Here is a 13,497-nt window from a genome sequence, read left to right on the forward strand (position 1 = left end):
AGCTGGGTAACCATAGCAACTAAATGTTTTAGCTTAAACATCTTAAATGCACAGACAACAATTTGAATAATAATGCCATCAGTTAAAGCATTATATTTTTATCAAAGAAATCTGTCAAAAGAAAAATTACAATTAAAACGTTCTTTAAAAATCCATAAAAGCTGCTAGACCGTTTCACATGTACTTCACAGTTTAAAAAATGGGTCATGATTACTTTATTACTTTACATAACCAAAATGCTTTTTGCTAAGCGTTTAAAGCATGGTCAATATTTTTGCTCTTTGAAAAATATTCACTGCCAATGGTAAATTGCCATGTGAGCCAACACGGCTTCGTTTGTTTGTCCTTTTTATTTCAAGAAAGGACTATGAGCTGGTGCAGTAACAATAAAGAAATCAAAGCAAATCCACAGAAGATGATTGCTCTGGACACAACTGAAATCCAAAGAATAGTGGGTGTAGGAATGAAACACTGACTCCTGAAACACAGCAGATGACTTCACAGTCCATTACCGATCATGTAACTCCTTGTTGCTATTTGATTAGTAATTTAAGTATTACAGATGAAGATTACCCTTACTAGCATTTATTTTTATTAAGGTTGTGAGATACAGGAGAAAACAAAATGATAAATGGGTGAAACAGAAGAACACAGATGACTAGGAAGATCATCAATATGCAGTATAAATAGGTTGAATAGTTACAACAAAACAATTTGTTGATGTTCCAAGTAGAAGATAAGTTGTATACGTATATATTCAGCAATTATTGCTAGCTGGTAATGAAGAACTAAGGGATAGCAGATTCATTAAAGGTATTTTAAATGGAACCTTGTCTACGAAACATAGTTAGGAAATAAAGACTTACATTTTCCTCTAAGCCACACAGGAAAGGAGTTACTTACCAGATATAAAGCTTTATTTCAACATGCTTTCCCACTACGTCAACTTAAAGGAAACTCAGGGATAACTTCAAGAAAACTCAGAGATAACTTCTGGAAGGAATAGGGAACAGATTTGCAGGGAGCCTTGTTGCAGAAGAAGGGCAAGGAAGGTGGAGCTTTCTGACATTTGGTCTTGAATTTCTGTAAATTTTTCAGAAGAAATAATAGTCACCACTGAAGGTGCAAGCAAAAGGTGACCAGAAGCAAATGGCTTTCCCCATGAGATACCAAAACCAGATTAAGGCCTCAATGGAGAAAGATGAGTGGGACAAGTAGAACACACTTAAAGAATACTAACAGTCTTAAAGTAGCCAAAAAGGGAAAAAAATACAAATCTTCCCCAAAAGGTGCAAGGATTAAATTACTATCAGATAACCTCTTATTGCATCCCATTTTTTAATTTAAAAATAAGAAGTAGTGAAACTTCAGTGGATAACAGAAATCTAGCCATACAACTCACTGAAAGCCTGAACCACGTAGCTCTCTACCTCTTCCCAAACCTAGTAAGAACATCTCATACAAGGAAGGAATAAATCTGCTCTGCGCCCATGAACTTGTTCAAGCTGTGAGATACAGGACATAGAGGACCAGGTGTGTTCTGATACAAATTCTGGCAGATGGCTCAAAGACCTAAAAGCTACTCTATACTGACAGAAAACATAGATCTTTGTTCGAATCAGAATGATTTTGGCCACGCTAATCCGGCACCACCTTGCCTTAACCTTCTGGACACCTTCAAAAGAAGCAGAACTGGACAAAAGATGTTCAACAGGCAACTGACTCAGAAATGGGGAATAAAGACCTCAGGGCCAGACAAGTTCTAGAAGGTCAAACTTCTACTTTTATTGTTTTTTTAATGCAATAAAAGTTGACCATGGATTTGAAATCTCCAGTCCCATTGAGGATAATCTTTACAATGACCTCTCAGACTTCCCATTTACAGGAGTCTGGCATATGAAGTACCATAAGTAACTTTCACCATCTAAGGCCAGCTTGGATAAAAATGCTGTCTACTACTGCAGCCTTCAGGTGCCTGAAAGTAACTGCATAGAAGGCACTATACACAGATTCATGGGGAGCCTCAAACAACTGAAGAAAAAGAGAAGAAGTGAGATCCATAAAGAACTTAATTGTTATACTCATTTATTGTTAGAAGCACAAATATCTGAAGTCTCTGAACAGCAAAGACTTTCAAGAAAAGGAAGTTGTACTGGTACAGGTTCTGGTCCATGATGTAAGCCAGGAAAATCTCTTTATTGAAATAAGTGTCTTCAAGATCAAGAGATATGAAGTAACTCACCCTGCTGAAGTGAAGGTATTATCACCACTACTGTTATCATCCTACAATCATATTAGTGATTAAAGATCTTTAGCTTCTTAAAGTTAGGGTTGTCATTATCCTCCACACTTACTAGGACTAGCTCTGTAAAATCTGGATCCTCTGCTCCAAGATGAAAGGCTCTGTAAATGATAAAGGTAAATGAACGTCTCCCTCTCAATAAAGCCCAGTGTCCTGGCAAGGGCTTTTGAAAAGAGATGGGGAAGAAGGCTTGAGGAATAGGCTAGGAAGAGTGATTGCTGTAACCATGGTGTTCAACACTACACTATTTAGGATGATATGGATTCAGATCAACTGTCAACAGCCTGAATCCTAAGAAAAAGTGTACAAAAGAAACAGATTTAGAAGGAAGGACTCATGTCTCTTACCACTCCTTGAAAAGTACTGGTATGACTGCTGTAAGGAATGAAGAAATGTGTGCAAAGTTGAGTTTTGCGGATAATTAGTCAAAATATTCAGAAAGAGGAGCCAAAGTTGTATCATTTAAGATCTGTAATTTGGCTTCTGTCAAAATGCTATTGTGAAGCACCCTGGTTATGTCAGTGTAGGCACAGAGTCTCTAAGAGGTTGAAGTACTTGGCCAGTGTTAGCTCAGAGACAGTCACCCTCTGATGGACAATCTTCAATTGCAGCTTGTGGTTCATGGGCCATTCAGAGCTGTATGGCCAAAACAGTCTTCTTCAGGAAGTAAGACACAACATGCTATGTCATCTAGCCTCTTGCAACTTGAAAGAAAAAAAATAAGTACCAAAAAAGGGAATTTATTTATCTTAATTTTCCAAAGCATGAAATCCATCTAATATCAGATATTGGACTTAAAATAGCAGAGCCTGGTAACCTGCTATTCTTATCTGAAGGTTTGGGAAAAAAAAAAAGTAATTTTTTCACCCCCTCTACAACCAAATGTTTAAAGCCCTTGCCAAAAGAAGCAGATCGAGACTGTTTAAAATGTGCCAGAACCACAGCAACAAAAACGGGAGTCAGTGGAGGGTGAGTAAAAAGGAAAATCCAAACCACCTGCTGATACTTGGTAGCATCTGTCACTGTACAAGAAGTGGGAGCACATGAAGGTAATGCTTGCCAAAGCACTTGAGCTGGGAGCAGTATGGCATCATTCATCGACCTGGTTGTACCAGCTAGCATAGACCCTACAGAATATCAGTTATGCACAGAAAAAATCTGGGGAAATCTTTTCAGAGATCTGTAGAGTACTCAACTGTCCTCTGTAGTAATGCATAAAGGTTTTGTAGTTGATATAAACATTCATCCCCAAATGAAAAGAAGCAGCAGCTCTCATTCATGATGCCATTAAGATGTTCAAGAACATGGGGTTGTTTGCACTTTTGCCCTTCATGTAGGCAGGGGATGTGGTAGCCTCCTGAGGTGACATCTTTGGGGGGAAGATGAGGGGATTTTGTGGAGGCTGAAGTTCCTTCTTGTCATCAGCTGAGCCTACTTACTGGAGAATGACATGTGGGAGATGTGATCATTGCAAGAGCTGATGTCTTTCCTGTAATGACATTTCTTAGGTCAGAGACTAAAGACAAAAGATAAATCTTCCTCCCTAGAGGAGGGTGAATGGTGAGCAAGAAGTAATAAACCCGTAAGCCAATGGTGTTTTCAGGGTTAGTGACAAGCTCTTCAGTCTTGTTTTTGGTCTTTATGAGTAAAAATTTAAGGCTGATTCACTCCTTTTAGAGGGAGATAAGTAAAAAGTGATTTGGTGCAAGCATGGATACAGCCCAGAAATACCAGTCATTATTTCCTACAGTCTTTATAAAGACAGTAGACAAAAGATGCATCAGTAAAGGCAGAAACTCTAGTGAAACTCTGGCTTCAAACTGAGGGAAACAGTGAGTTGGGGCAGACCCTGAAATATCACAAAGGTGATCATGAAATCTGGTGACAAGAGCACCAAGAAAAAGCTCACAACATTGTAATAATTTTGTGATTGTGCAGACATGCTCCATTTTTCCTTCAGTTATAGCAAATGTTCCCTCTTTCCTGCCAGAATAGGCAGCACAATCAGAAAGCATGCATCTCAAGTACTCTCTCTCTGTGTATGACGAACCAAAGCATCAGCAGGATATCTAAAGTTCTTCTCTTTATTATGAATGGACCTAGAGTGAGAACTGGGTTTCTTCTCCCTGGATGATCATGGAAATTTGGTCTCTTGAATCTGAGGCTCAGCAAATGGGTCAAAGATGAATTTTTAATATTTTCTTGGCAATAACATTCTCAATCTGTTCTTGAAGTCTCAATACACAGAACACTTGGATGAAATAAAAAGTTCACCCAGACAAAACAGGAAGTCAATACTTTCATCTCAGAGAACATAAAGCCAAAAATTTTGTTGAAGAATTCCTAGATGTGGAAGCTATGCTGTCCCATCACAATCTAAATTTGAGCTCATAACAAAAAAGGATATTTAAATAACTTGAAATTTTTTTTAAAAATTACAGATAACTGAGTAGAGCATGAAGTAAAACAGAAGGCCCAGATGAATCTTCAATAAAGAGCAGTTAATCATAAAGAACTATAGTTCAGACACATGTGGAAATGAATGATAGGTGACACACTGTACTCCACTGCTTAGACCATGCTCCTAAGTCCAACAGGTTGACTAGGCAAACAAGTTTCTAGTTCAAAAGATTGCACAGCTGTACACCCAAAATATGCAGAAAAGTACTTGATGGTAAATATGGGATGACAACGTGTGAATGCAAAATTAATTCATTCACCTCTAATTTATGCTTTTTGATTTCTTCAGAATTTAATCCCACACCAATTACTTAGAATTCTTAAAGATGTGAAGAGAAAGATTTCAGGGGTAATAATTTTTATATGCACACATACACAGGCATAGATCACATATATTATTATATAATCATGTATTACACAAACATGCATATATAAAAGACCACATTCAGCTCTACGAATATTTCTGGATGAAAAGTCACCTCTTTTAAGTGCTACCATAATTTCAAAAAACTGTATTCTCATACCTTTGCATAAGCAGTCGTTTTGATAAACCACTGTTTGAGGTATTTCTGTTCCACTTTTGCTCCTGAACGCCATGAACAACCATTGTCATCCACCTGTTCGTTAGCTAGAACAGTCTGATCCACTGGATCCCAATTAACCAAGGCCTAAAAAAAGGTTGCAGGAAGAAAAAATATTTTTAGCAGCTATTTCAAAACCAGAACCTTACTTTTCAGACATGAAAGGAATTATCCAGAAACATTCCTTGGGCCCCTGAGTTTTCTATGTTTTTATAACATCCATTTGAATCAGCAACATGGACTCAACTGAAGATATTTTGAATATTCATCTTCTCAGAACTCAGAACCCCCAAGAATGCAGTTGGCAGCATTTGCCTTGATTAATCATGCTAGTGGGATAGGCTGACACTTGAATACTAAATAGGTAAGTGTCCCAATTGGCTATACTGCAAACTACATAGGCTGGTGCTTACAAGCTGTCCACCACTAATCCAAAAGCATCAAGTCAGACTGAAGGGGATGAATAACTGAGGAGCTCCAACTTGAGAGGGCAGAATCACAAAGTAGTATTACACTGATCAACTATATTTCAAGTGAAAGAGCTGGTATTTTCTGCACATAACTTCTGTTAACTGCATGAATTACTTTTGGAATCACCTTTCCTTATCAATACAAATACATTAAAGAAATTTAAAGCAAAATAAATGTTGGTGTTCAACTCTACAAACCGTGTTTTTTGAGGGCTAACTGAAATACCAGACAACATACAGAGGAGCAAGCAAAAATCAAACTCGCCCCCCCACCCAGCGTTGAACAATTTAGCTGATCATTCATCATAAAAGATCTAAGACCACAAAAGAATCCTAGTGATCATTCCAGAAGTGGTATTCAATGCTAGACACTGACTTGAAAAAATGAACACAAAGAAAAAAAAAAAAAATCAAAGAGATAAGAGTAATCCATTACATTTAGTGTTATTTAGTATTTGAGCTAAATCAAAGCTAAATCAGCCTGACTGAAAAACAATAGCTGCAGCTCCATAGCGTTCTAATACATTAAACATTATTTGAAAATTTCAAATGCATTCTTTGGGTATGGGGAGGACTTAGTATCTCAATCTAAAAACTAATCATTGTCCTCATATTACACACTTTTTATCTATCACTGATCACCTTCTAAAATGCCCCAGTTTCCAAGCAACTGATATTGCTTAGTTTTAAATATGCTACATTTCTTAGAAACAGTAAATACCACAACCATTTTACAAATCTTTTAGTGAGGATAGCAGAAAGACAGATGCATGGATCCTCTTCCTTAGGAATACTGTTGCTGGTTTTGTTATCAGTGTGTGGTGTATGTGTGTGATGTGCACAAAGTCTGATTACCTACATTGATTTATACAAAATTTATTATAGTGAAATGAAAGTCATTCTTTGATAAAAAACCTCACCTTCAAATGAAGCTTGTGTGAATTCAGTATGTCACTGGAATTTAAAACTTTTTGCACTTTGTCTAACTTTTACCTGTTACCTACCAATAACACCACACTGGTTTTTATAAAAGGCTCCTGAAAATTCATTGGAGAAATTAAAAGCAATCAATATATTGCACTATTACAGATTATTTTCTAGACTTTCAGAATACACGACTTCTTCAGTAATGATACAACACATTATGAAGTTGGCTCTAAAGTAGTGATCTTTTAATTTATAAAGTTCTGGAAAAAAACCCACACCACTACAAAGTTAAAATAACACCTAATGAGACATAAATCAGATAATATTAAGAAGTAATAAAATGCCACTTGCATATAGCAGTATTAGCATATGCTTGTATTCAACTGGCTATGACTCAAAGTTTAGAAAAAATACTGTTTCTATTTTGATGATACTGCATCAAATTTATGATGAAAATTTTAGAAGATAACTGAAATTATTTATATTAGTATAATTATCTAGTATACCATATTATCATGATTCATAACGAGATTTATCTAAATAAATCATGTAAAACATAAAACAAATATGCATTTAAGAAATCTGTAGCTGAAAAGTCTTGTCTGTGAATTTTTAAAGTTGCATTTTGTTCCTTCCATCTCTTCCAGCCTTTTGACTAATATACAGAACCTGGATATTAAATTAAATCCTTAGTTCCTATTTGTACCTCACACAGGCAACTACTTGACAATGACAGCCTCTGAAACTATGGCCCCAGGAAGCTGCTAAATGTCACCTACACAAAGAGAGCACAGTGCAAAGGTGTATAGAGAACAGCAATTATTTAGATCTCCTCACTACGCCAATGTAGACCATATGCTTTTAAGATAGGATTCATCTCTAACTTTGGGTATCTATAGCATAAATATTTACCTCCAGGTATGGTGTTTATGGTTCTACTACAGTCTACAGATATCTAGTCAAAACAGTAGAGTCTAGGCAGCTATTAATCTCAACCTCAATAAGACACCCACACCTGGCCAGGTCAATAACTTCTACAGTGTATTGACTACATCAGTATTGCAGGACGAGAGAGGATTTTGCTACAGTGAATAAAGATGCTGCAGCACCCAGGCAGACATTGTTAATTCTCAATAATTGCAGCTCCCAGACATACTGAGTCTGTGTCTCCCTACCAGGGTAATTTCTGGCCAGACACACATACTCCTGGAACAGAGTGTTAACTAGCCTAACACTCCACATGTATTATTCTTATTGCCACAGAAAGGCTATGAATTATTTCCCTGTACCCAAAATGAAATTGTAATGCAGAAGACTTCAAGCTGTGCAATAGTACTGCCTAACATATACTGCAGATATGCTGACAACATGGGATAAATACAACTTTAAGTATATATGACTGTTTGAAGAGACCTGGGCTTATGGGCTCTCTCTGCCATCCGTTTCCTGCCAAAAAGCAACTGGTTCATATCCACCAGAGATTACAACCCCTATAGGTTGACAGATGCTGATTAAAGTTCTCAAACTGATCCTTGACTCTTAAGAGGGAAGTAGATCCAATCACTGTTACCAAGTAGCTCCAGGATCCCACAGTACTTGGAGCCTGCATGCAAAATTTGTTCTGTCTATTATTACTGCTTCTAACAAAGCAGCATCATGCTTTTCAGATCACTCGTCAACAAAAAAAAATTACAGATAAAAATAAGTTTGTTATGGGAAAGCTAGGGGCTTAATTTTTTTTAATTACAAACACAGAAAATAATTACAGAAAAAAAATCCACAAAAAACCCAAACCAAATCTAGCATGTTAGGACATATCAAATATTGAATCTTTTTGCTGGTTGTCATTTAAGATCTCTGAATACGTCTTGCCTATGAAAACAGGAGACATAGTTCAGTAACACCCTGACATTCCAAATGCTACCTTTCACCATCAACCTCTTTCTCCGGGTTCAGAGAATAATTAAGAGTACATCCCTCATTATATTCTACGGGTTTTCCTTGTTTCTGTAGAATACAAATGAAATCTCAAAGCATATTTAAGAAATCTTAGTTTCCATTTTAAGTTAGAAACATTCACTAAATTGCAGCTTTGTTTAGGTGCAGCTGTTCAGGTATTTTGGACCTGCATTGCCTTGTCTATACAGAAATTTCTTGGGAAAGCTCATTTAAAACCTTTGTTTCACCTCCTGCTTGAGAGTTAACTGAACCCTTCCCTTTTCAGATATCCTGATCTATGTTGTTTACAAAATATTATAAGGCAAATAATTTCTTAATGTACTGGTAACAGATAAACAGCTGTGATAGTCTTATAGCATCTAATATTTATGTCATGTTTTAGAAATCACAAATAGGATCCAGGAATTGGACGGTTAGGCACATAATCTCCAATTATCCTATCCAATCCTATCAGTTCTGAGACAGTATCACAGTAATGTTATACAGTTAAATAATCTCACTGCTGAAGAGACTCCTAATGATCACATTATCTTATTTGCTTTCACAAGAGGGAAGTTAAGAGCTAGAAAATTCTGTATCAAAGCCATGAAATAAACTAATAGTAGCTATATTCTGATCCTGTGCTGCAGTGCAAATCACTGACAATAAACATTTCTGATTTGACTTACTACAATATCCATTCATGTTAGTTATATATAAAATTTAGTTACATATACAATTCAGTTATATATAAAATTTATTCTATTTTGCAGTGATTTAAAACCAATAGAGCATAATCCACTTAATGAATGTGAACAGATGATCCCGAAACGCACCACTGACATGAGTGACTTGAATTAGTAAACTTGGAAAGTATAAAGGTCAAAGTTTGTACCTACCTCTTTTTGATACACCATCCCAGCTTCAAAAAGCTTAAGAAAGAGATATTGTGTCCATTTGTAGTACTCTGGTAAGCAAGTGGTTATTTCCTGTAGAAATGAAATAAAATAAAAATTCCTGAAACTATTCTTAGTATTTTCTTGAAGTGTTTTAACTTAAAACAATTAAGTCAGGGGTGTATAATACATGACACAGAGAAAACAGAAATGTTTATTTATATATGCATTTATGTACAAAACCCTATTGTGTAATGTTTATAATGACTGATACCTTTACTCAAAACCAGAGAAGGTGTGCTTTGTGTGCGTTTGATGTGCAAAGAAAAGTTTCCCTGTTAACATGGAATATAAGAACCCTGTAAGATCAATGCTGACAGATACAAGAACAGAAAGTAAGTGGAAATGACCACAGCTGCCTGACCAGGGAAACAGCAAAACTAGACAAAAGCAGGACTCTAGCAAAGAAGTCATGTTAGTCAGGTTGCCTTTTCCTCTGTTGCTCAGCAATGAAAGGCAGGAGCGGAGCCTGCCGGCTGTTGAGAAGCAGCTGGGAGCTGGCTGCAGAGAGGCGAGCAGAGCAGGGGAGCCTGCAGCTGAGGCGGCACGTACAGGACACAAAACAGCACTGAGGAACCAAGGCTGCTGGCAGACAGAGCGTGTGGGGCAGGCAGGGCAGAATATGGGGTAAGGCTCTGAACTTCAAGATGAAAGACTTGGGAAGGATATCTCACAATCACAGCTCAAATAAGCAACCATTTTAAAAGGCAAACCAGCTCAAGTTAGGAGAATGCTCTAGGTTGAAGTATGGAAAAAATGAGAGTCATAAAAGATGTCATGAATGAGGGGGATTGTTAAGAGGCGAATAAAAACAGATAAAAGACAACATAAGGAGGAATGGGAGTTAAGAGAACAGCAAGTAACAATATAATGGATAGCTTTTTTAAAACTTACAAACATTCTGAGTTTTTAGTGAACTCTAATAATTAAAAAACAACCTACTTATCAACAGCGTAAAAAAATTCCCTGTTTTAAATGTTCAAAAACCAAACAGCAATCAAATACACATCTTAATATGTGAAGATGACTAAAGGATTACATGATTATAGACTCCCAATTTTCTCTACACAAACACCGTGGTTTCACAGGCACAACAGAAACACATACGGTTGCACCCACATCTTTTAAAGTTTGGCCAAAGTGAAAACAACGGTGTAACTTTATGATGTAATGAGAGCTTAAACACAAACATGTAACAATAAACTGATCACATTTCACTCAACAGTTTTCCTGTTTACCTTGCATTTGTTTAAAGAAGAAACATTTCTACAAGCTTTCTGTTTTACCACATTTGTACTTATTGAAGCACAAGATGACTCCTACGCTGAACTTCTAATCAACAAGAACATCTCTTGGTTTTAGAGTTACAGAGTTGACAGTAAGCCACTGATAAAATTTATTCCATTTGCAAATATTTATCAACTACCTGAAATACCTCCAAATGTGAAATGTCTTTCACCTAGGCTTTCCTATCATCTAAGCTTCCCACTACACACAACGTCAGCAATATTATCCACTACTCAAATGACACCTGAATCACTCTAGCATAAAAATTTTCTTCTTTTTTTACAACTTTACATTTCAGTGCTGAAACATTGCTTTGAACAATTAATATGACCTTTGAAGAGATGTGCCTCAAAAGTGTGTATAAGAGGCTTTCAAGATCACAAAGAGACATTTAATGGCAAGTTTTCAGCACAGCATGTGAAGACTTAGTCATGAAAAACAGTTGCTTGATTAAATCCCTGTGCTCTGCACTGTAAAAAACCCACTTGATAGGAGTCTGAGTTCCATCTCTCCAACTAAACACTATCCACTTAATCAGCCTTGGGGTTTTTTTCTCTGCTTCTCCACACAGTGACATCAGTTCTGCCAGTGTGATGCCACTACAGGCAACAGAGTTTCATTACTGGAATATCAGACACACAAAAGAAGCAATAAAAACCCTTTTGGTACAATGTAAGATTATGTGAGCAACAGACAAACTGGTAAGACAACAGAAGTGAGTTTTCAAATAAAAATAGTAAAATGGACTGAGATTTGTCCTTTTGGCCCTGAATGGCAGATCTGTGTTAACTGGAACAAAAAAAGATGACACAACAAGCTTGAGCTGCAAGATACAAGCTAACTCCTGGGAACTGTGCTCTCTCACAAGTTGTAAACTGACACTTTTTAGAAAGAAACGCATCAGGCTGTATCACTGAAAAAAAATGTGCCATGTGGTCATTGAGCTGCGAAAAGATCACCCAAGCTCATCATTTAACTTTATAACCTTGAAGGTTTGAAGTAACATTTGAAATTAATGAAGAAAGAGAAATGACATCACTACCAAGTGAAACAAGCTGCTGATGACATGCTAGCAACCTCTTGTCAATCTCGAAATGTGTTTGGTTTTTTCCACCATTTAGCACATTAAGACTTACGGTGGAAAATAGTTTTCCATGTATTCCAGTTACTGATCTTGATTAAATAAATAATGTCTGGTAAAAAGTTTCCATTAGGCTGCTATCATGCTTGAATTAAGGTGAATGTTAACATTTCTATTTATACTTTATGAGCATGACAAAAATTTGCAGTGCATTAACAGAACTAACTTAACTCAGAAATACAGAAAAGGGTTTGCAAAATAGCACAATGGAGCCCTTCCACCCTGCCAAAAAATGTAACTTTCTGGCTCTCATTTGTGAGCTGAGCACTAGCATAACGCACATGTATTGCACCCCATATCATAAAGTTCAGTGATTATATATAAACAGGATATACCATATTTTCTCCAAAGATAAAATACATACTAAAAATCAGAACCCTTTTACAAATATGAAATATGTTGCTCAGCTGTCCACTGCATGTGCTCTTCAGTGCTCTGTAACAGATTTAGTGATAAGCCATCACCCCAACACTTCAGAAGGTAAAATGAAATGGGAGCATCTCCCTCTTCTCCCCAACCCATTGTCCTTTTTCCTTTTGTCAGCTTGCTAGTTAAAAAGTGTATATATACTGTCACCAAAAGGCATCTTTATCATTGGGTACTGTTACTGCTCCTTACTCCTATTCATTAAAACAAACCACCCTTAAAAGTGGTCTGCTTTTAAAAATAGCAGATATTGCAAAGGTATAGAAGAGAAAGTCCCCTATTCTTATACCAAAAACTACCTTGCTTAATCCCTTTACTGCAGCACAGCAAACTGTTCCTAACAAACAGCATGACGGAGGGGTTAGTATTTTATTTATTTTTGCATATAAATTCTCAGTTACAGACTAAATAGCAGTATTACAATTTGACAGCACTGCAACCTGGGAAGCAACTGGTTCATGCTAAGATTAAAGGGCCGTTCATTATCTTAAAAATCTGATTAAAAAACCTCCAGCTACCAAAAATATGGGAAAACCAACAGTAAAGAAGCCTGGATAAACAAACAAACAAAAAACCCCAAAGTGGATGGAAGATTTTGGCCATTAATAAAAGAAAAAATAATTTCCAAATGCCTTGTTTTATAATTCGTTATTTGTTCTAAATCTGCTCTGTTCTTACAACTTTCTGTTATGTAGCTCTGACCTTAAAACTGGTTTTTGTTTGTTTTTTAAGAAGGTTACATCTTCAAGCTACTTTCATGACTATTTTCTTTTTAAATAAAAGTAGTATTTACAGGCTGCATGAAAGTGTTTATTTGTTGTAAGATCCACCAGGCTTTGTGAATAACATATAACTAGAGAGAAGTAATTTTCTAGTTTATTACTAACCATTTTATTTTTAGCACACTCTTATGCTATCCTGAAGACAGACATGTTGTACTTGATACTTATTAAAAAGGTGATGAGAAAAAGTCTGAAAGGACTTTTTCAAAATCTATTTGGGAAGATTA

At 36.4% G+C, this 13,497-nt stretch overlaps 1 protein-coding gene across 9 annotated transcripts in view; it reads right to left on the reverse strand.

Moving 5' to 3' along the window:
• LARS2 (leucyl-tRNA synthetase 2, mitochondrial) overlaps positions 1-13,497 on the reverse strand; it is a 145,655-nt gene that overhangs the window by 54,325 nt on the left and 77,833 nt on the right. For all 9 annotated transcript variants that reach the window (XM_074840562.1, XM_074840588.1, XM_074840571.1 and 6 more), the window contains 2 exons: positions 9,578-9,667; positions 5,287-5,430 (listed from right to left, as the gene is read on the reverse strand). In XM_074840562.1, the coding sequence (XP_074696663.1) occupies positions 5,287-5,430; positions 9,578-9,667 (234 nt within the window). The remainder of the gene's footprint in view (positions 1-5,286; positions 5,431-9,577; positions 9,668-13,497) is intronic.

This window comes from Strix aluco, chromosome 1 (genome assembly GCF_031877795.1).
Source record: "Strix aluco isolate bStrAlu1 chromosome 1, bStrAlu1.hap1, whole genome shotgun sequence".
NCBI lineage: Eukaryota > Metazoa > Chordata > Aves > Strigiformes > Strigidae > Strix > Strix aluco.